The following is a 23,894-nucleotide window of genomic DNA, read 5'->3' as shown; positions in this document are numbered from 1 at the left end:
AAATGATTACATCTACCCATATATTTGTTTTGTCTGTAAATTGCGTGTGTTCTCTGGTCGATTTGCCTGTTTGCTGGACGAGAAAACCCCAGTTTCTGAGGTAAAAAAATTTGGTGAAACCTTTTCCAACTAGACTGTGTTAAGAAGGCTCAATTCAAGTGGACTCTACGCAAAGAAACCAGTGGTTCCGTGGCTCAGTTAGTCGGTCTCAGGCATAGACAGCAAGGTTTTTTTTCTTTCCCCCCTGGGGTTTTTTCGTCCAGTAAAACAGGCAAATCGACCAGAGAACACACGCAATTTACAGTCATAATACATATATGGGTATATATAAGAGATTACAGATGGCCCTAATATAATACTTTGAATTCCATTAACCCCAAACCACCGCAGAACTGTTCGAAACTGGTGCCATGAACATGTGACTAAGAGTCCTGAAAAATGAGGTACAGTTCTGTTCTCTGATGAGGCCTGTTTTAGCCTACAAACAGATTCTAGATGTTATTTCACCTGTAGACGACGAAGAATGCTGCACTATCCCTCCAACATTAGAGAAAGAAACACTGACAGTGGAGGCGGTGTGCTTGTGTGGGGTTGAATAATGATCAACGGCCGACTTCATGTTTTTGATAGGGGTACCATACCGAGAACAGATCCTCGAACTTTATGTGCGACTTTTTAGGGGTACGGTTGGCTTAGAATTTCTTTTCATGCATGACAATGCCACTGCACATAGAGCTCAAGTGGTGGAGGAATATCTTGAAACTGAAGATTACCAACGACTGCACGATCACTAGACTTAAATCCGATCAAACATGTGCGGGACGCCCTTGATCGTGGCATCACACACCGACAGCCAACTTCTCGGTCATTTCGTGTGTGGTGTGCTAAAGTCTGGGCAGGTGATAGGATGAGGCTTGTTTCGACTGAATTTTATAGACATCCTTATATCGAGTATGTTTCATCGCTGTCAGACCTGTTTAGCCGTTGGAAGGGGGGAACATACGCAGTACTAATAACATATGGCCGTTTTTAGAGCATCTTATATTGACTGCTGTAATGTGACCTTTTTGGTAATTCTTATGCAACCCCTGTAAATGTTACTTATACCTGTCCGAAGTTTCTTTTTGTCTCCTCATTTCATCGTTATTCTATGGTAAACCGCCATACCAAATTTGTCCTCCTTCATCGCAAGCTGCACGAGTTATCCACTTTTTTTTTTTTAAGTGTTCTCCAGACTTTTGTCGAGTAGTATACTTAAGAGAAATCTAGTAGTTTTCAACGAGAGTACAAAGCAGACTTCTTTTAATCAGCAGATCATTTTTAGATCGGTGATTAGTGACGAAACTATTAACCTCTCATCTCCCGTTTGGTGTTCTGTTATTATTATTATTATTATTAGCTATATGGTGCAAGGAAGCCTGAGACTTATGCTGCACCAGCCAAAAAAAAAAAAAAAAAAAAAAAAATTCCCGTGTTACCCCGAGAGAGAGAGAGAAAAAAAAATAAAAGGGAATCACCAAGAAAGAGAAGAATGATTATATCCAGCTCAGGACCCTGGGTGTGCCAAACCCATACTCACCAGATGTGAGCCCTGGGGTAAAATTTAAGATGATTTCATTACAAAACACATAACTTGTTACAAATACATTTTCATGACCTTTATAATAATAAGTCAAAAATATTATAATAAAGTCAATAATACAGTGCAATATTGTAAAAAAGGGGGCTAAAATCTATTATTTGGTACCACTTGTCTCTGCGCAATAGGCATGGTCCTAGAACGGAGTGATTGTATGTTTGAGTTCTGTAATTGGGTGATTATTGTCAATGCGTTTTGTTTCTGATTGTTTTGGGTAATCGAGGGGGGTGCTTAACTTAGGTAGGGTGCTTATCCCCCCATCCCGCTGTTTTAAAATCGGAAAACGAATTCCTGATTTTAAAACAGTGGCAAGTTAGGGGTTGATAAACACCCTAGACATGTCAACTTAGGAGGACAGCGAGTGGCACCTTCCAATCACTGCCTTCTTCCTGACTTTTAGTCAAAGTATGGAGAGGTACTGAAGATCTGAATTTTTACCAAAAAAATATATGATTAAAAATGTTCTGAGGATGACTTCTGTTGGTAAACTTTGTCCAGAATGTTGCAGTACAACATCCAGTAGCAGTCTACCGTTATGCGTTCATTCCAGAAACCTTGGTGGTAACTTTCAACTGACTTAATATCTTGATTAAATTGTTTCTTCCTATTCATCACTTACCAAGCCAAGGTTGTCAGAAAAGAAGTATAAATGCAAGGAAGGAAGTTTCAGCAACATATGATATTCCATTTCTTTATATGCATCAAGCAGTTCTGAACTCCATCTTTGTATGGAGACCCATAGTTAGTCAAAAAGTTTCCACAAAGCCATTTTATAAGGCAGAGAAGAAAAGCACATGGGATGCATATTAATTATCAGGTGATACAGATGCCTGTGGTAGATATAAATCAGTCTGTAATCAAGTCACTAAGGAGGTTAGGCAGATTATGAGACATCTCTAAGGCAGATTACGAGATGTCTCTGGCAAAGAAAAAACAGCAACATCTTCTATGTTTATATTAACAGAAGGAAAGAGTTGAATCACATTGGGCCACTTTATGTCTATGGGTTAACCGTTGATGACACTGCTCACATTGCAGACAAATTGAATAGGTATTTTGCATCTACATTCACATATGAGGAATTATTTAGGGAAAGGGATGTCAGAAGTTTATCAAACTCTAAAGTGGAACTAAATGACTCTGTGATAATTGAAAGGAAAGTGGAGGAGAAATTGTTGAGAATGGACATAAAACAGGCACTATGCATGGAAAAAATCTATCCAATTATATTAGGAGAGGCAGCAAAAAGAGGTAAGCAAACCCTTACACATAATTATGAGAACATCCTTGGATTCATGAAAGGTCCCTGTGGACCGTGAACTAATGTAATTAGTGGGCTGGAGATGTGCAAATATATCCCCAATTCATAAAGGGGCATCAAAAGGTAGCATGAGTAATTACAGACTTGTTAAAGCTTAATGTCTGTTTCTTGGAAAATAATGGAATCACTGGTTAAAGAAGTAATGCAGGACCATCAGGCATGCAATTATACTGCAATCACAGCATGGATTTGTCAATGGGCAGTCTTGTCTAACCAATCTAATAGGCTGTTAAGATGCAGTGACCAAGAAATTGGATCCAAAATATAATTTTGACATCATATACTTCAATTTCAGGAAGGCTTTTGATAATGTGGCACATAAAATGCTGCTACACAAACTGGAGCAATGTGGCATTAAGGGCAAGTTACTGCTATGGGTAAAGTGATGGTTGTTATTGTTTGGTTTTAAGGAGCATTAGCAACTAAGGCCATATTGCTCCGGGATATGCGGTGGTCATTCTCTGACCTTTCCGCATCCTCCGCATTTTGTGGTGACGGGCTCGAACTCGGTCTAATCTAGAAGCGTGTGCTACGCACTGCTGCTGCTTCCCACCTGGCTACGGAGGCACCCTAAAGTGATGGTTAAGTGGAAGAAGGCAGAGAATGGTTGTCAATGGGCACTGCTCTTCATGGACTAATGTTATTAGTGGAGTTCCCCAGGGTTCAGTGCTGGGTCCATTGTTGTTTTCAATATTTATCAATGATATTGACGAAGGTATAGAAGGCTTAATATCTAACTTTGGAGATGATACCAAGGTTGGCAGAAGGGTTAACGATTATCATCAGGGTGAGCTACTGCAACAAGATCTTGGAAAAACAAGATCAGTTGGGCTGAGAATGGCAGTTGAAGTTTAATAATACATATCATTAGTAATGAAAATTAACATTACAGGTGTTCAAAATGAGTGTCAGATTTAACTCAATTAAAAATTTGCACTTTTTTGCAAATTCGTTTATGTATATACTGTACTAAGTTAGCAATTAAAACGATGTGGGAACTTTTTTTTTTTTTTTTTTTGCTAATGCTGTACAAGCTCGCATCATTTCCCAATATCAATTTAAAAAAATATCTTTTCTATTCAACCAAATATTATGGGATAAAATACAAAATATAAAGTTCAACACAAATGTTTAAAAAGTCTATGTAGTAAATAATGTAAAATAGCAGAAGTCACTGAGCGCAATGCCATTACATGCGTAAAACTTCTGATGCTTTCACGAGAGCAACAGGAAATTAATACCAATCGGGGAAGGGCATTTATTTGTTAAAACCCATAAAAAATTTATCTCTGAGACACAGAGTAGGTAAGCTCCGACGTGAATCTTCCACGTGAGCACTAACAGATGACATTTTTGACAGTTTAGTGTCTGAAAGTTTGGAAGAATGCATAACTTTCAAAATGTGATATTTTTCTAAGCCGTGGGAAAAGTTTTATTATTATTATTAGCCATATAGTGCAAGGAAGCCTATGGCTTATGCTGCACCAGCTAAAAAAGAAAAAAAAAAAAAATTCTCATGTTTCTCTGAGAGAGAGAGAGAGAGAGAGAGTCAGAAGTAGAAGGGAATTACCAAGAAGTCAAGAAAGAGAAGAATGATGATGTCCAGCTCAAGTTCTCAAATGATGTTTCTCAAAAATAAAAATCGGTTCATATCTCTTTCTTCCTTATTATTCAGAGAGGCTGTTTTTTAAAATAAACTAAGTAATTGCGCAAATATGTGTGAAAAGTTTAAATAAATTGTACTTAGGCCCAAATAGAACGATTACATGCGTTGAATATGTGACTGATTCAAAGTGCAGGACGCAAGTGAGTTGCGGTAATCTTATGAGTACTGTTTTGAAAGTAGGTTAAATGTACTCATGAACACGATCAAAATAAATAACTGCTTATTAGTAATAAAATTTTGCAACGCTTTATCTACAGGACCAAACCTGTGTATTGATAGCTTAAAAGGAAAAGATGAAAGAGAGAGATATACAACGATATTTCCTTCCTTGTAAGAATATTTCAACATGGGCTTCTTGGAAAATCGTCTGATTACGGTTGTTTATAGGGAAAGTACGTTTCTGCTGCCCCGGATATTTGTAATGTTCACTAAATAGATTGTGTGAAGTTTATCACCTATGCACTTTGACTTTTTGGACTAAGTTGTTTTTTTTTTTTTTTTTTTTTTCTCCCTTGCCTTCATATGCATGAAATCATAATCCAACTCGCAGATACGCAGTATAATTTGTGAATCAGACTAGTTGTATAGCCATCCGGCTGACGCTATTATAGCGGTAATCAAAGATAACATGTCTAACATTGTCTTATTATTATCATCCCTTTTCTTTGTTTTCATATCAGCTTATCCGCGTTTCGATAACTATGGAAAGAAATCGAAAATGTTATCAAATGATACAACAAACCTTGGAGAACGACCGAATCTAATTGAATTAGCTAAACAGCTGAATCTCACGACCTTGGTGGAGAAGTTGAAAGAAGCAGGGATTGCTGATGTTCTCGACCACGAAGGTGGGTATATATATATATATATATATATATATATATATATCGAAGTTTTTTTTTTTTTTTTTTTGAAATTTTAAATCTGTTACCTCGTATTATTTAAGGGAATGTTCTTAATTAATGTTTATACGCCAATTGAAATTAGTATGGTGATATTCAAATTACGTAACACGAATAGAGAGGTTTCCATAGACATAGAAAAGCCATTTGATGCTACCTGACATCACTACATTTTCAGCATCCTTCATGCTCTTGGTTTACGATTTATCCTGCCTGTATTCATTAAGTACTTCCTCCAAAGTTGTTCTTTTCAAGTTGGATAACAAAACTGCCTTTGTACAACAGTCTTGCAGGAAGTAGGTATACTCAAGGATCTGTACTGAGTGCAACTCTTTTTGCCCCTAGAATTGTTCCATTACAAAAGAACTCCTAAATACTCCACTGTATTTAGGTATTAATAATCGACGTAAAGGCTCCACTGCCTTTACGTCGATTATTATAGATGATCTCTCTATTTCTTGTCATTCTCACAACATGCGATTTGTTGAATGGCAACTGTGGATATTGCTGAATAAATAAAAAAAAAAAATGGGCAGCACTCAATGGTTATCATGTTTCGCAACAGAAAATCGTTGCAATCCAGTTTTGCAGATAATGTAAATTGCATACAGATAATGAACTACTGATGTCATACCCTACCATCCTGATTACCAACATCAGATTTTTGGGATTAATACTTGGCAGTAAGTTAAATTCTTTGAGCACATTAAATTTGTAAATACTACCTGTCTCAAAATGGAGTTTTATCTGTTCTGCCCTGTGGAGAAGATCACACCTCCTTCCTCCTTATATAGAGCATTGATTAGATCCTGTTTTTATTATGGTGTGCTAATCTATGATTCTGCCCAAAGGAGTGTACTATGCTGGCTTGATCCTATACAGCACAATGCATTACAGATTGCACTTGGTGCTTTCAGGATATCTCATCCAACTCATAGTAGTAGTGGCATGTGATGCAAGAAAGCAAGTGTATGAGCTTATGCAGCATCAGCCAAAAAAAAAAAAAAAAAAAATCACACCATTCCCTCCAAATGCCTGTCCAGTTCCTCCTTAAATTTATTCAACCTATCAACTTCCACAACGACAGATGGAAGTTTGTTCCAGCAATTAACCACCCGCTGGCTAAAGGCAAATTTCCGCACATCTATTCTACATCTGTCTTTTCTTAATTTGAATTTATGCCCCCTTAGGTTCGTAATCTGAACAAGTGGAAGGATTCCATCAGAATTCAGCGTGCTCAACCCATTCAAGGCCTTATACACCTCAATCAGATCACCGCGCAGGTGCCTAGTCTCCAGCCACCGCAATTTGCAGAACTTAAGCCTCTCTTGGTAAGAGGATCCCTTCATTCCCCTCACCAATCTTGTTGCCCTTCTCTGTACACGCTCAAGTAAATCTACATCCTTCCTAAAATGAGGCCTCCAGACCTGTACGCAGTACTCAAGGCATGGCCTGACCATTGCCTTATACAGAGGGACAATCACCTCCTTCTCCCTGCTAGCAAAATTCCTATATATCATTGACAAAACCCCATGACCTGCCCTGTCAGCCTGTCTACATTGCTCAGAAAACTTCATATCTGACTGCACAATTACTCCCAGGTCTTTTTCGTTTTCTACCACCTTAAGTTTAGTACCACACAGTTGGTATGTTTCTCTGGGATTACTTCTACCCATATGCAGCACCTTGCGTTTGTCAAGGTTAAACTTCAGTTGCCACTTCTTAGCCCATCTGCCCAAATTATCTAGATCCTGTTGCAGTAGCACACTGCCATTATTGTCATTAACAACCCTGCCAACCTTTTATCATCTGCAAACTTCAACATTAAGCCTGATCATCAATATCATTGATAAATATACAAAACAACAGTGGACCTAACACCGAACCCTGTGGGACTCCACTAATAACATGATTCCACGAAGAGCAGCACCCATTGATTACCACCCTCTGTCTTCTCCCATTTAACCATCCTTTTATCCATTGTAGCAACTTACCCTTAATACCATTCTGCTCCAATTTGTACAATAGTCTTCCATGCGCAACACTGTCAAAAGCTTTCCTGAAATCCAAATATATGATATCAAAATTATTTTTTGCATCCAGTTCCTTTGTAACCACATCATAATATCCTATCAAATTTGTCAGACAAGACTTTCCCTTAACAAACCCAGGCTGTGTCTGAATTATTGCTGCAGTCTTGTTTAGACGATCCTGCAATGCATCTTTAACCAGTGACTCCATTATTTTATCCGGAACAGAAGTTAAACTAACTGGTCTGTAATTACTTGTGTCACCCTTCGATCCCCCTTTGTGAATTGGGGATACATTTGCACATCTCCAGTCCGTGGGAACCTCCCCTGAGTCCAAGGATGCTCTCATAATAATGGCTAAGGGTTTGTTTAGTTGCTTTGCCGCCTCCTTTAATATAACTGGATAGATTCCATCCACCCCAGGTGCTTTTCTTATGTTTAACTTCAACAATTTCTCCTCCACTTTGCTTTCAGTTATTACAAAATCATTAAGTATCCTGCTACAGTTTGATAACCCTCATGTGTGAATGTAGATGCAAAATACTCATTCAGTTTGTTTGCTATCTGAGCAGGATCATCAACAGTCAAACCATTGATGCCAAGTAGACCGATCAGATTCATCCCCTTCCTTTAAGAGTTTATATAAGTAAAGAAATCCTTGCTGTTTTTCTTAGCATCTTTTGCCAAGGATTTCTCGTAATCTGCCTTCGCCTGCCTAACCTCCTTTGTGACCTGATTACAGACCAGCTTATATCTGCCATAGGCTTCTGAGTCGCTTGATAATTTATATGCATCCCATGCATTTTTCTTCTCTGTTAAGAGTCTCATTAGTTCATTAGATAACCATTTAGGCCTAAACCTTGAACAATATTTCTTAATAGGTATGAAACTTTTAGTAGCATCCACGATTAATTCCTTGAAAGCTTCCCACTTAGAATTTACTGTTGGTAACATTGTCAGTTTATCCCACTGTACAGAATTTAAAAACTGTCGGAGACCACTGTACTCGCCTTTACGAAAGCAAAAATCCTTTCCTTTACCCCTGATGGTAATTAAATCTTTAAGTAAATTCCACATTAGTAGTCTACATATGTTGAAGCTTGTGAGCCCCCTCAGTATTTCTGCAGAAAAACACTACTACTTAGTTATGCAGTCAAAATTCAAAGTTGTTGTCTGCATGCTATTGAACTGTGCCTCTTTAATCCACCCCCTCAAAATTCTTGAACTAACAGAGTTGGAATGTTTCTATTCTCAACAGGTAATGCATTACCCTTACCCACCTTGGACTCTTTCTCCTCCTCAACTGACCTGTGATACTTATCTATTGACACTTAACATGAAACAACTCCATGCAAGCCGTATTCAGAACTATGTTGATTTCTTGCCAATATACCAATGGCTCCAAATCACATTCCACCTTTGGAGCAGCAGCAGTGTTTCCCCTCTATCATTTTGGTTTCCCTTTCACTTGAGTTTAGGAGCTTTTCAGCAGAATTACTTGCAATAAAATTAGCTTTAGAAAATCTTAATCTTTACTCATCTTCAAAATATATAGTTTATGCTCTCAGCTTCAATTATTGCAATGCAAAACTCCTTTTATAAGGTTTACCATGTTTTAAACCAAATCAAGAGCCTGTAATTGCAAATTTAAGAATGCCATTAACTAGTAACCTTTTTTGTTGTATCCCAGCATATTAGCATTAGCAGAGGATAAATCCCATATTCTGGGATAAAGGAGAAATAAACCAGCTGATAAAGCTGCTGGTAAAAGTCTGTCAACTTTAGATTAAACCTCTGTCTCTACTGCACCTCTGACTTAATCTCATCAAGCAAGCAGCATGCCTTGAACAGTGGAAAGAGCTGTGACACATCCAAACCAATAATAAACTTTATTAGTTCATACAAGATCCAAAACTTTAGCACCCCAGCATTCTGGCGGTGTGACAAGTGGTACTTGCATGGGCAAGAATATGACATAGTTATCTGATTCTCCTCCATCTACTCACAGGTGATGGACCTCTCGGTGTCCACTCTGTACATCGCATGTAACAATCAAACATATTCTGAGTCCCCACAATCAACAGGACAGAACTTCAGCCCTTTGATCTCTGTCTAATCTTTGAGAACCAAAGACACTACAGCATATTATTGGTGGTGAGGCAAACATTAACAGATTTTGTTTACTGAAACAAATTGGAGTATATCATCAATTCTGAACAGTTCCTGTAATGAAAATTAAGTGATTACACTTCTTAGTTATTTTCTCGCACAATTCCCATGAATAGGTGCACTGTAGCCACTGCAGCTTATGTGCCATTAAACACCCAAGTCACACACACACACCATACAGATCAGAGGAGTGTACAGTTTTTGGCAAGAATACAAATTTCATGAAGTGTATTTAGCAGTCACATAAGCTCAAATCAAGGCCAACTCAAATGCATGTGCTACTGCACTCCCACAAGTGTTTTTATCAACTGTGGATAACTTGTGGCCAAATTTCCATGGAATTGAAAAATTTCCATGGCATGAGGTAACAGGCTTTTATTGATACCTGATTTATTGTGGAACCTTCTCTTTTAATTTAGTGATATGATAATAAAAACTTTTTCCTTCAAATGTAGTCACCATTTCAGTTTGTCCCAGGGAACTGTATGAAACACCATAGTACAGTCTGAAGATATAGTGTGGAGTTGCAATGTTCAGAATCATAGTTGTGTATGTGTGTACCGCAAACTCCCATTCAGGGGCAGATATAGGTTTTGTGGGGCCTGAAGCTTATACAATTTTTGGGGCCCTCTTTAAGAAAAATACAAAATTGCTTTGTATTCTTTTTCTTAAAGTTGGCAGCCACTTCAGTGAGGGAAAGTGTGATGGAGGGGAAGTTCCAGTGAAAAGAGACAGTGGTGCTAACTGATTGTGGTTAAAATATCCTACTTTTGCAAATTTTACAAAAACATATGACCATGTGAACACATTGCTAGGACCCCTAGCAATGTGTTCACATGGTCATATGAACACATTGCTAGGACCCCAGGGACTTGAAGGATTCTGTGCAACTGAAGCATAAGCTTCACAGTAAATCTACCTCCATTTCAATTATAATACTCTCACTTAATAAGAGAGTGCTATAATTCCCATTATAATACTTTTGTGCTATCTTGCTTTTAACATACTTTTCTTCTGGTCCCATGATCAATATGATGAAGTGTTATGTATTTTTAATTAAAAAGCATACAGCAGTATACTTCTCCCAAAGGAAGGATGACTGTCCCAAAGAAGAAGTATATTGCTGTATATTTGAAGGGCATACCATTACCCATACCGTAGAACCTTTTAACTCAGACGGGGGGGGGGGGGGGTTGTCCTAATTAGTGAAAAGTCCAAATTATAGGATATACTTGATATGTAATTTAATTATATAATTTATAATATAATTCATAAATCTTCAAGTCATATTTTCATAAAAACAAACAACTTGAACAGTGATCCATCAACTTTTGAATTTCTCTATTCCTTCTATATAACCAGATTCTTCAATATTTTGAACTTCTACGAGCCATTTAATAATATGATTGTTTATTAATATGATAACACAAATAACAATATGATAACACAAATAACAGTAAATTTTGATTATTCTAAGTTAATAACTACAAATTTAATCAGATATATATAGCCTCTCTGAATTGTATAGTTTACTTTGAAGAAATTGGAAAAGTTCTGTTAAGTAAAGATCCTTCTGCAATATTCCTCTGCATTTCTCTTAGTGTAAAAAATTTTTTTTGTTCATCAGAATTGGAAAAGAAATTGAGCCAGAATATTTAACTTTTTCTTCTTTTTCTTTGCTTCACATTTCACCTATAGATTGTTCACCTTAAAATGCTGCTGCGATTTCATCCTCTAGCTCCGGGGTGGGCAACCCTGTCATCTTCCAGAAGTGGTGAATTGGCCATGAAAGTATGGCAAATTAAGTTTGCCATATTTGGCAAATGTACAACAATAAAATGTAACAAACCTTTTTCCTGATGATGTGTGCTAGTTGCAACCTGGCACTGTGTGTTTGTATCTGTTTCCAGTGTGTGATTTTCACATTTTTCACTGATTCAGACACTCACTCACAAAAACTGTTATAATTGTTAAAATTTTTACATTTTCACCTCTTGATGTTGATAAGTGAGTTATTCAAAAATTAAGTGAGCCAGCAGAAGAAGATAACGTTGAGACGAGTGAAGCAAATGAACTTTTTGATTTGGAATTTAGTGCTAAAAAGAAAATGACAAGAGAATGAAAGAATGTGATGCAAAAATTTCAAAGCTGGGAGCTGAAATTTGTAATGGTACAAATTTTTTTTGCAAAGAAAGGCCAGTGTGCTTTCATTGCAAAAAAATGTTTTAGTGATAATAAGGCAGACAGTTTGAAGAAGCACTTTTGCAATATGCACAGTGGATTCGATAATAAATTTCCAGTTGATGCTATAGTCATGTCAGTGAAGTATCTTGTGACTTTAGCTGGCTAGCTATAAAGTTGATTGGATTTTGACTGAGAAGAAACCATTTTCTGATACTGAGATGGTAAAGAAAATTGTGATCACAGTCATGGAAGCCCTGTTGGAGAATTATTATTGGAAGGTGAAGAATGATATCCTGAAAAAAAGTGCAGAACTTGTAGCTAAGCTGCAGTTTGCAGAGTGCAGGAATTATCAAAAAATGTAGAAGAGCAACTGAGCTCTTCTACATTTTTTGAGCAACTAATTAACCAATTGGAAGACTTTTTCCCTGGTGCTGGACATGTCAACCGACCTTAGTGACAAGCTGCAGTTAACCTTTTGGGTTTGGTTTGTGCTTTACAATCTCAAAACTTGAAAAAAATCTTTGTACTTGGCGGACTGTGAGGTTGAATGTATAGAACTGATATACTCAAATTTTTGAAGCTTCAAAAACATGTGACCTGTATCTGCAAAAAATAGTTTCTGTTATAATGGATGGTGCACCTGCGATGATTGGTAGTAAATTGGGATCTGTTTCTCTTTTGAAACAGAATTTGAATGAGAGTGAAAACCATGTTGCTCCCCTTCTATTGCATTGCATTTTGAATCAGAAGAATTTGTGTGCTCAAATGTCCAGAACTGACGTGCTTAAAAACTTGATGGAAATGGTTGTTGAAGATAAGCTAGCATAAGTTGCCAAGGGCACTCTTTGTATTCTTGGCAACTTGTGCTGCCAAGGGTACAAAGAAAATTGTGAATTACATTTGAAGTGGCCCTCATCCATCGACAGTTTGTTGGGGCTTTAAAAGAATATATGATGACTGTGATTTCGAAGATCTTATTGACTTTGCGAATGTGGGATGGCCAAGCAGAGGAAAAGTACTGGATTGATTTACCTCTTTGCTTCCTTAAAAGATTTTCTTGTTGAGAAACGTCAGATTGAGAAGTTTTCTGACATTGAAAGCTCTCTGTGGCAGTGTGATTTACATTTTTCTGTGTGATAGCATGGCTCACCTGAATGAATTGAATATGAAGCTCGAGGGAAAGGGAAAAATAATATATGAGTAAGCTCAGATGTTCAAGTCAAAACTAAACAGTCTGAACCTTCTTATGGCACAGACTCAGAAGGACAATTTGACCCATTTTTAAAATATAGCTATATTTCTAGAAAAAAAGAGGAATGTGGTCTGCTTAACATCAGGGCTCGCTTTAGGCCAATTGTACCCAATTGGGCCCCATGCTCTTGTGGCCCTGTTTACAGCAGAAAAATTAAAATTAGACAAAAAAAGGAAAAAAGAGATAAAAAAAAAAGCAGAAGAAAAAAGTTTTTTTAAAGTTTAGTTAAAGAATTGATTTTAAAAAATATTTAAATCACATGGAGCCCCTGTGAAACCTGAAACAATGACTTTTTTCAGATATGTTTAGAAAATATGAATAGCATTTTATCAATGAGCACAAAGGATGCAGAGAAAAATAATGTTTTATTTTTTTATTATTATTTATTTTTTTTAATTCGTAATATGTGAAAGAGAAGTCTTTAATTTATGAAGGTGTGGAAATTTTGGCCATTATCTATGGTTAATCATCTCAAGGCCAGTTTTTACGCATCTCTTGAAATATCAAAAGTAATTAATTTTCATATGTGTATAGCACACCTTACGTATGGGCCAGACATAAGGTGCTCCCGTCAGCATTCTCCAGTTGGGCCCTGCATTTGCTAAGACTAGCACTGCTTTATGTGATGCATTTATAGACAAAATATATATGGCACAATATGGCCTAAGTTGCTGATGCACCTAAAACCCTGCAAGATCGTCATGATGTGGCAGCTCTATGTGAACTGGATGAAAAATCTGTCTCAGAAATTTGAATTATGCTTTGATTTGAATAACTTAGTTTGGCATATCAGTTCTTGCATGATCTATTTCACTTCGATGTTACAAATTGAAGCAAAGTTATTGCCACCCTTCTGTCTTTGGATAAATGTGGGTTTGAAGATATTATGCTTGCTCTTTAGAGTCTGGAACACTTGAAAGTTTGGCAGAATTCTCCAGTCACAGAAATGTGGAAATGTATTCTGACTGATAAGAATCTCCCAACTTTGAAATTAGACAGTACGAAATTGTCTATGTTTGGATCAATGTGGGTGTGTGAATCGACGTTCTCATTAGTGGGATTCATTAAGTCAAAATGCAGATCTAGAAATGTTGATATCAATCTAGAGCTGGAGATGATGTGCATTTAGTTCAGATATTCAGCCAACATATATTCAACTTGTCAGACAAAATAATTGTCAAATTTATCATTAAATTTTTTAATTTTCAATTTGAACAATTTGTTTCATCATTTGCATCTGAAGCAGTTGTAACTGAGTAGTCAAAATGTGCATGTTTGAATAAACTTGTTCAAACAGTGTTATTTTTAAAATTTTAAATTGAGCAACCTAATTTTTCAGTTTTTGCATGGTGTGGTGAATTTCACTTCTCGTTTGCCACATCTGTGGCTACATTCAAAAATAGGTTACCCACCCAGGCTCTAGTTACATAATCTAGATTAACATCTTTTTCTCCACTAATGGGCTGCGTTTTGACACTTTATCATTGATTCCATCTAAATAAATAAGAATATTATCATTTAATAGTTTTATCCATGCACTTAATATTTATGCACTCTGTTTTACTTCATTCACACCTACACTCCAGTTGTAAGTAGATATTTTAAGTTTTAATATAGCTAGAGTACTGTATACAGGTGTGGAGGCCTCATTTCAAGAAGGATGTAGAGATGTTGGAACGAGTACAGAGAAGGGCAACAAGATTAGTGAATGGAACAAAGGGGTGCTCTTACGAAGAAAGGCTTATGTTTTGCAAATTACAGTGTCCGGAGACTAGGCACCGGCGAGGTGATCTGATAGAGGTGTATAAAGCCTTGAATGGTTTGAGCATGCTCAATGCTGATGGGATTCTTCCTCTTACTCAGAATAATCGCCTGAGAGGGCATAAATTCAAATTAAGGAACGACAGTTGTAGGATAGGTGTGCGGAAGTTTGTCTTTAGCCAGCGGGCGGTTGGTTGGTGGAATAGACTCCCATCCCTTGTCGTGGAAGTTGATAGCCTAAATAAGTTTAAGGCTCAGCTGGACAGGTATTTCGAATGAACAGAGGGGTGAAGTGGAAGTGGTTATTTATTTATTTTATTTTATTATTTTTTTTTTTTGGCTGATGCTGCATAAGCTTGCTTTCTTGCATCAAATGCCTCTACTAATGCTAATGCTAATATTGGGTACAGTCTTTCTCTTTTAGACAGAATCGTTAAAAAAACCCCAAAGGTCTCTTCAGTTATTGTTAAAAGGAAATTTTATGGAAATGGAACACTCATCAGGATAATAAGGCAGAATTCAGTTAATGCACACATGTGATATTACCAATATGTAGGATGAACCAGAAAAGTATTCCAGTTTCCATTTTGAGCCTACTTGGTTTATAGCTGATCACGATTTTATAATATACAGTGAAACTTCCCTTTAACGGACAGCCATGGGGAACGAAAATGTGTCCGTTAGAGAGAAGTGTCCGCTAACAAGAAGTCTGAGGGAGAAAAAAAAAAAAAAGAAAGAAAGAAAAATCGTTAAACGTTTAATGTAAAATTAAATTAAAATATATACAGATTTTGAACAATATTTTTGTAAATAATATACAATTACATACACAAGAGATAAAGAAAAATCATTAAACGTTTAATGTAAAATTAAATTATATACAGATTTTGCACAATATTTTTGTAAATAATATACATACAATTGTGCTATGCATATTATGACTTTATCTTAAGAAAAATACATACAGTAATCACTTATTTTCTTCTGCACCTTCTTCCGGCTGATAATTTTGTTTTCAACATTTGTTTGGAGTGAAGAAACCATCGAAAGTCCTTCAGTATCTTCTTCAGCGGCGAAAAACATTTTTAAACGATTGATTTGTATGAGCGCTTCTTCTATTTTCATCGGTGGTTCGTCGTTAATATGTTCTTCGACAGAATGACCTCCTTCCATTTCTTCATCCTCATGAGGAACTCCTTGAAAAATATCGATGATAATGTCGTTGATATCTAGAGCACCATCTTCTGTAGTGAGGTTTGAGTCTATATCTTTGTAGCCAGGGTCACTTGTAGCGGAAATATCGTACATTATCAATAGATGTTGAAGTTCTTGTTCTTCTTGGTGCTTCACATTGCTGTTCACAACTTCAATTTTTGCGTTTGAGAAGCCAGACTTTACAAAACAGTTCACGACAGTTTACTGAAGAGGAAATCCATTGAATCGCATCTAGGATGCTGATTTTCTTTGCAAGGTCACTCGCACATGTTACATCGTTCATGTTTGCAATGAGATGTCTTAAAACACGTTTTCTGTAGTGAAGTTTAAAATTTTTTATTATCCCTTGACCCAAGGGCTGACACTCTGCAGATGTGTTTGGTGGCAGAAAAACGATTTGAATGTTGGACAATTCAATGTGCGGGTGAGATGCAGCATTATCCATGAAAAGAATAATTTTTCTGTTTTGACGAATCATGTTTTGGTTAAAGTGACTTATCCATTCGCTCATGATATCTCGTGTCATCCACGCTTTTTTATTAGACTTCCAGTCAACATCCAAAAGATTCAACTTTATGCCCTTGAAACAAAGAGGATTTTGTGGGTTTCCTATAACAAGAGGTTGTTCAAAGTCTCCCAGCATATTTGTACACAATAGTACAGTCAAGCGTTCCTTAGAAATTTTTCCGCCCTGGCACTTTTCGTTTTTTAGACTCATTGTGTTTTCAGAAAGAGCTTTAAAAAAACAACCCTGTTTCGTCACAGTTGTAAATATCCTTAGCTTCAAAATCACGACATAAATCTTCCAATTTGACGGTCCACCCTGTTACAACCCCAGTATCAACAGATCCACCTTCACCACTTACGGTTTTCCAAGAAATTTTATGCCGAGTTTTGAACTTGTCTAGCCATCCCACAGAAGCTTTGAACTCATTTACTCCCATAGATTTCGCAACCTCAAGCCTTTTCCCTAATAGGCCCATTAATGAGAATTTTTTTAGCACGTGCGCGACAAATTTGAAGTCCAACAGTTTTCGGGAATGATTTTTGAACCTGATCATTTACGTGTTGCCAAAATTGTTTGAGTAGTTCATTTTTTTTCTTTAGGATGTCGCTTACCTGCGTCTTCCCGATTTTGAATTTTACAGTGAGATTGCGAACGCTATTTTTTTGCCGATCATACGCATTAATGAGTTCAACGATCTTTTAAAGTTAAATGTTTATGAGAAGACATTGTGCACTTCACACGACACTGAACAAAACTGAAAAGACGAAAGGCCGACCATATTTCCCCCCTCCCTGCACACACCGAATTCATCAGAAGTTTTACCCGTGCCTTAAAATTCTTGAAAAGGGGTTTAGAACTGCGACGTAAACCTTGATAAAATTCAGAGAATCGGAAATAGAAAATAAACACATGATTGAGGCAATACGTGGAAGAAAAGTTTCTAGAAAAAGGGCCGTGTCCGTTATGGGGAGATCAAATTAAGTGCTAATCTAAACGAAACAGTGCGGATTGCCTGTCCGCGTCCGTTACAGAGAATGTCTGCTAGACAGAAGCTGCAAACACGTTAAAACCAATGGAGGTGAGTTGGGGAATTTGAAAATGTCCGTTGTAGAGAGATGTCCATTAACGAGAGGTGTCCATTAGGAGAAGTTTCACTGTATATGTTGTTTTGAAGGTTGTGTTACTGGGAAGCAAGAAAATGCACTTGAAATTTTATCGAGCAACTATGCCATTATCACTTGATAAAATTCTTTGGAAGGACATGCAGGGGCATTATCACAAAGCTAATAGTTAATATTGTAATTTTTCCTTGAGAATGATTTTACTTCTTTCATAGTGACCTTTCAAACCATTTTAAAAAATTTTGGAATTATATTATACATTATTATTACATTATACAATATTACCATTTCTGGTGTGTATTTTTTCTATCATCTTTGCAGTGATATTTACCACTTCCCATGGTCTAACACCATTTATAATATATATGATGCCCCTTAATGACAGCCTAGTTATGTATTCAGCTTGTATACAAAATGGTTTGCATTTCAAGTAAACAGTAGCATTCTTCTCTTTAGGGAGAAGCACCTCTGTAGCTAGGTGGGAAGGAGCAGCAGTGCGTAGCACACGCTTCTTGATTAGACCGGGGTTCGAGCCCGTCACCACCAAATACGGAAGTTGCGGAAAGGTCAGGGAATGACCACCGCGTATCCCGGAGCAATATGGCCTTAGTTGCTAATGCTCCTAAAAACCAAACAACAACAACGATGTATCTCTTTAGGGGATAGTGCTATTTATTAGATGTGTTGATACAAAGTTATTGGTGGCAACTGAAGTTTAACATTGACTAATGTAAAGTACTGCATATAGGTAGCAGTAACCCCAGAGTACTGTATCAACTGGGTGGTACTACACTCAGGCTAGTTGAGAATGAAAAGGATCTGGGGATAATTGTGCAGTCAATATGAAGTTTTCTGAACAGTGCAAAAAGACTGCAAGGGTGTTTTGCAGCCTTTTTGCACTATCTAGCTCATGGTGTCTTGTCAATGATATACAGAATTTTGCTAGCAGGGATAAGGGGATGAAAGGCTTAAGTTCTGCAAATTGCAGCTTCTGGAGACTAGACACCTGCGGGTGATCTAATTGAGGTGTATAAGGCCTTGAGCGGATTGAGCAAGCTCAATGCTAATGGGATTCTTCCTCTTGCTCAGATTACTCACTTGAGGGGGCATAAATTCAAACTGAGGAAAGACAATTGTAGAATAGATGTGCAGAAATTTGCCTTTAGCCAGCGGGTGGTTGATAGTTGGAACAAACTTCCATTTGTCATAGTAGAGGTCAGCAATTTAAATAAGTTCCATGCAGAACTAGACAAACAGTTGGAGTGAATGGATGGGTGGGTGAAATGGGAAGGGTTTTTTTTTTTTTTTTTGGCTGATGCTATATAAGCTTGCTTTCTTGTATCATATGCCCTGCTAATGCTAAGTGAGGTAACTTGCCTTCACAATAGGAGATTGATGCTTTTTGTAACAAACTTAGTTTGCATATAGAAAACTGAGGCTGTTGCCCTACTTGTACAATAATTTCTTATAAATCTACTATGTCCTGATGCCTCTACCCTAAATTTACTTGAGTAAAAATTTAAAATATAAAATAACTCACTGATTACAAACAACAATATTTAACAGCAGTCAGTTTGTAAACAAAATGTGATATCCTGACTTATTCTTTCCTCAGTATACAGAATGCATATAATCTATTTAAAAAAAACTGGTAAAACTGTTTCTTTAACCTGTAAGTGATTGCATGGAGCTGAATATTCCACCCTGCACCCATAATGTATTTCTTCCTTTCAAAGAAAATTTCAAATAGAATTTTTTTTTTAAATAAGCTCCTTTTAAGGTAAGGGGAACAGAGCTGTGGCCAGAATTTCCTCTGGGTAGATTTTTGTACCTCTTCAGACTTCTGAAGTCTTCTGTATATAGCAGATTGTTTGCAGGAGTGATGTTCACCACTTCCCACATGGTGGGTATTATTTATGGGGGTGGGGAAGACATAATCATGTTGTCTTTTCTGCATTATTTTGTATCTATAACAATCAAAATCATTTTAAAAGATGGGCCTGGAAACAATTTATCACCCTCCATTCACATTACTTCTTGAGGAATATGGTTTTCTTTCCTTTTTGCTCACTATTTCATAGTGGTGCCTCCGTAGCCAGGTGGGCAGGAGCAGCAGTGCATAGCACACGCTTCTTGATTAGACCGGGGTTTGAGCCCTGACCACCAGATGTGGAAAGGTCAGGGAATGACCACTGCATATCTCTGGAGCAATATGGCCTTAGTTGCTAATGCTTCTAAAGACCAAATATCAACAACAACTATTTCATAGTAGCTAATATTAAATTTATGGTGAAGCAGTTTACACGAGAATTAGTTTTTGAAAATTTTGTAGGTGTTAGGATCCTACTAGATGCTGGAATTTGATTATCACTCACCAAAACACTGGAGTAAAGCTAATCTTAATGTAGACCGATGGTTACACAAGCAAGGATAGACTGATTCATATAAGAAAAATGTATTCTTGAAAAACTGAATTGTTCTTTCTATAAACTTTGTTATGATCCATAGAAACTATTAATTTCAACTTTATTTTGTTTACCATTTCTTACATGTGAAGGCCCTGATGGTCTCTGTCCTGTGGGAGGGATCTTCTGGTCAATTTAGTATATTCAATAATCACTGATAATCACTCTGTCTTCTTTCACTTAACCATCCCTTTATCCATAGCAGTAACTTGCCCTTAATGCCACATTGCTCCAGTTTGTACATCAGTCTTTTATATGCAACAGTATCAAAAGCCTTTCAGAAATCTAAGTATATGATGTCAAAATTATTTTTTGCATCCAGTTCCTTGGTCACTGCATCATAGTAACTTATCAGGTTGGACAAGCTCACCCCTTGAGAAATCCATGCTGTGATTGCAGTATAATCGTATTATTTCTTTAACTTAAATATTGAGTGACAGAAGAACATGGAGAACTGAAGTTAGTTCAGCTCTACATGTTCTTCTGTCACTTAGTATTTAATGTTCTTAGACTCGTTTTTTATGTTTCTTACACTTGTTCATTTAGGTTTCTGACACTCATTAAAATCTAAAACTGTCAAATTATTCCTCCCCTCAGTTCTGCTTGGACATTCACTCAAGACTGGTTGATAAGATCGTGGCTACTTTCTCCATGCTACTGTACTAAGCATGCTACTGCCTTAAGCATAAAGGTGCCAGCGGCACCGGTTACATACAAGGCAGTCTGTATTTTTTCAATTAGCTGAACTATTTAAGGAACAACTAAATATAAAATTTCATCAAAATCGGTAAAACCACTGTTTGAAAAAAACGTAATTTTCAAATTTAAAGTTCATTGACCTTGGCAGGTAGAAAGTTCAGTTTCTGATAGAAATCACTTAAAAATATTAGTAAAAAACAGCAATGAATTTTTGAAACAGTGATTTTGCCCCCCCCCTCCAATTGGGACCCTAAGCAGATGTCTTTTTTGCCTATAGGATAACGTGCCACTGCATAGAAGTCTTTGTTTTTCTTTACCTGATACTTCTCATAATCTGCTTTAGATTGCCTAACCTCATTTGTGACTTGATTACAGACTAATGTATATCTACCATAGGCTTCTGTATCATCTGATAATTTATATGCAGCCCATGCATCCTTCTTCTTTGTCATGCATCTCAATAGTTCATCTGACATCGATTTAGGTCTTAGTCTTGAACAGTATTTCTTCATTGGTATTTAAAGCATAGTAGCTTCTTTGATTACTTCACATTTAGAATTTGCTGTTGATAACATCATCAGTTGGTACCACTGCACACAATTTAAAAACTGTCTGAGACCTCTGTAGTTATCCTTGCGAAAACAGAAGCCTTTCCCTTTACACTTGACAGTACGGTCTAATTAAATTCCACATTAGTACACTGTGATTGCTGCCATCCGGTGGGTATTTTACCTGCAGATTCTTAATGTATGAAAAATTCTTGCTGATAACCAGATCAAGGGTATTGCTACCTCTTGTTGGCTCTCTAACATGTTGCTGTAGAAAACTGTCATCCAAGAAATCCATAAATCTTGCTTGTGTGTGTGTGTGTGTGTGACCAACCCACAAATTCCAGTCAACATCTGGAAAGTTAAAATCCCCCCATTGAGACATACTGATTTGTTGGCCCACTCTATTTCCCCGTATTTCCACAGGTAGAGGTGAATCACTTTCACCTCTACCTGTGGCTCTAGTTAAACTATTATTCTATGAGAGGTTGCTGTACAAGCTAGAATCTAGTGGGGTTGCAGGCATGATCATCGACTACAGCCACTCCTCCTACTCTCAATTTTGTTTTCTCAGTGCTTATATCACACCAAACTGACTCAGCATTGCACGGGTCATCCATCCATATCAACTGGATGCACTGCCTTAGATTTAATATTCTTTTTAACTATGAGCATAACCCCTCAACTCCTCCTAGCCGGGTGGGTAAAGTGCCTGCCTGGTAACCCAGAGGTCGTGGGTTCGAATCCTGCTTCGGGCTTGGATCAAAGTACTGCAAAAACCTTGGGAGGTGCATTATGGCCACAGAAGCCGATGCGCCAACAACTACAAAAAAAAAAAAAAAAAAAACCTCAACTCCTCATGTAGCAATAGTAGCAATGCATGTACCAATAGTAGCAATGCAAGAATTACTTTCACCTCTACCTGTGGCTCTAGTTAAACTATTATTCTATGAGAGGTTGCTGTACAAGCTAGAATCTAGTGGGGTTGCAGGCATGATCAGCGACTACAGCCACACCTCAATCCACCTCAGGTGGATTGAGGAGTGGCTGTAGGATAAGAGGCTGAGCTTTGTTATGAATGGTCATATTTCAGAGTGGAGCAGGGTTATAAGTAAAGATTTATAGATAGAATATAGGTGAGGGAATATAGGCAGAAATATTATGCAGATGAGGGAATAAAGGACATGATGAAATTTTTAGATGATATAAATGTCAGAGGGTGGTTAACAGTACATATCAGGCTGAGCTTCTTCAGAATGGATGGGTGTCATGAATGGTTGGTTAAATGACAGTTACTTTTTAATGCTGCCAGCTATAAGTTCCTCTGTTTAGGAAATAATAACCAAAGTGTAACTCTTGGTGGATATCTTGATACAGTCAGATGTGAAGATTAGCATGTAGTATAAGCAGGTATAGTGCTTACACTATATAAATGAGTGGTGAGATTGCATTTGAATACTGTGTTGAGGTTTGGAGGCTGGCTGCATTTGAGAAAAGACTGAGCTTCTTGTCTAAAGAAGCTAAGTCTAAAGATGGGTGACTTATATAGTACAACTAGTAAAATGATGTCTGTATAAGGAATTACAAAGTTGTGAGTTATAGAGCTTGGGAACAAGATATTTCAGAGGGATATGACTGAGGTGTATAAGGCATTGGGGGAGGGGACCACTGTAGTTAGCCAGTCTCGAGTGGAGGGAGTAAAGTTTTTCAGCCTACATGCAAATCAGCCCATAGACTCTCAGTATGGTGCAAGATGTTGATGCACCTTAAAAAAAGCAAACAGTTCTTTCCATCATCATTATTTGTCTTTTTATTCCAGTCTGCCTGGCAAGTTGTTTTTGTTTGTATACTTGTCTTGTAGATGATCCATGGAAAGCCAGTAGCACTAGTTTTGTTTTTCATCTGAATCCCCCTTCCTGATGCTGCTGGCCTTCCAGATTAGCATCACTGGGATCTAACGTCCATGATAACACTGAAAACACCTCTGTAAAAAGAGCCAGAGCTGAGGACACACCACCATCAGTAACACCACTCTTCCTCATTTTCAATTCCACTGGAGAGCAGTCAATTGGGAAGACGTCACATTTCTTCATTCAGAAAGCATTAGAAGGGTTGGCAGATCACCAAAATCCATAAAACCGTTGTTTCTGGCGACCTTTTGGTCGAAGCTTCAAACCCGAAACAGGTGAAAAAAATCCCGAAAGCCACATTGATAGGGAGAATACTTATCACCCTAAACCCCCACAAAACTCTGAACTCTTCACTAGGTGTCATATTAGAGTGGGACCTTCTTCATGTCTCTGAAAAAGAGATCTCTGAATTGAAAGACCAAGGAGTAATGGCTGTCAAGAGAATATCGATATGAAAGGATGGGAATCTCGTTCCTACCCAAGTTCTCATCCTAATATTTAATA

The 23,894-nt window shown here is 37.3% G+C and overlaps 1 protein-coding gene across 3 annotated transcripts in view; it reads left to right on the top strand.

Moving 5' to 3' along the window:
• The window catches only part of LOC150079241 (transforming growth factor-beta-induced protein ig-h3-like), a 156,551-nt gene that overhangs the window by 50,076 nt on the left and 82,581 nt on the right, over positions 1–23,894 (top strand). For 2 of the 3 annotated variants that reach the window (XM_090382681.1, XM_090382683.1), the window contains exon 1: positions 5,141–5,474. In XM_090382681.1, the coding sequence (XP_090238807.1) occupies positions 5,255–5,474 (220 nt within the window). In that variant the 5' untranslated portion in view covers positions 5,141–5,254. Of the gene's footprint in view, positions 1–5,140; positions 5,475–23,894 lie in introns of those variants that run through there. The other variant, XM_090382682.1, reaches the window with a different exon arrangement.

Source organism: Mastigoproctus giganteus, chromosome 10 (genome assembly GCF_048544385.1).
Source record: "Mastigoproctus giganteus isolate SK-2022 chromosome 10, ASM4854438v1, whole genome shotgun sequence".
NCBI classification, from domain to species: Eukaryota; Metazoa; Arthropoda; class Arachnida; order Uropygi; family Thelyphonidae; genus Mastigoproctus; species Mastigoproctus giganteus.
Note: the sequence above shows the minus strand (reverse complement) of the source record. Positions and strands in the feature narration are given on the sequence as shown.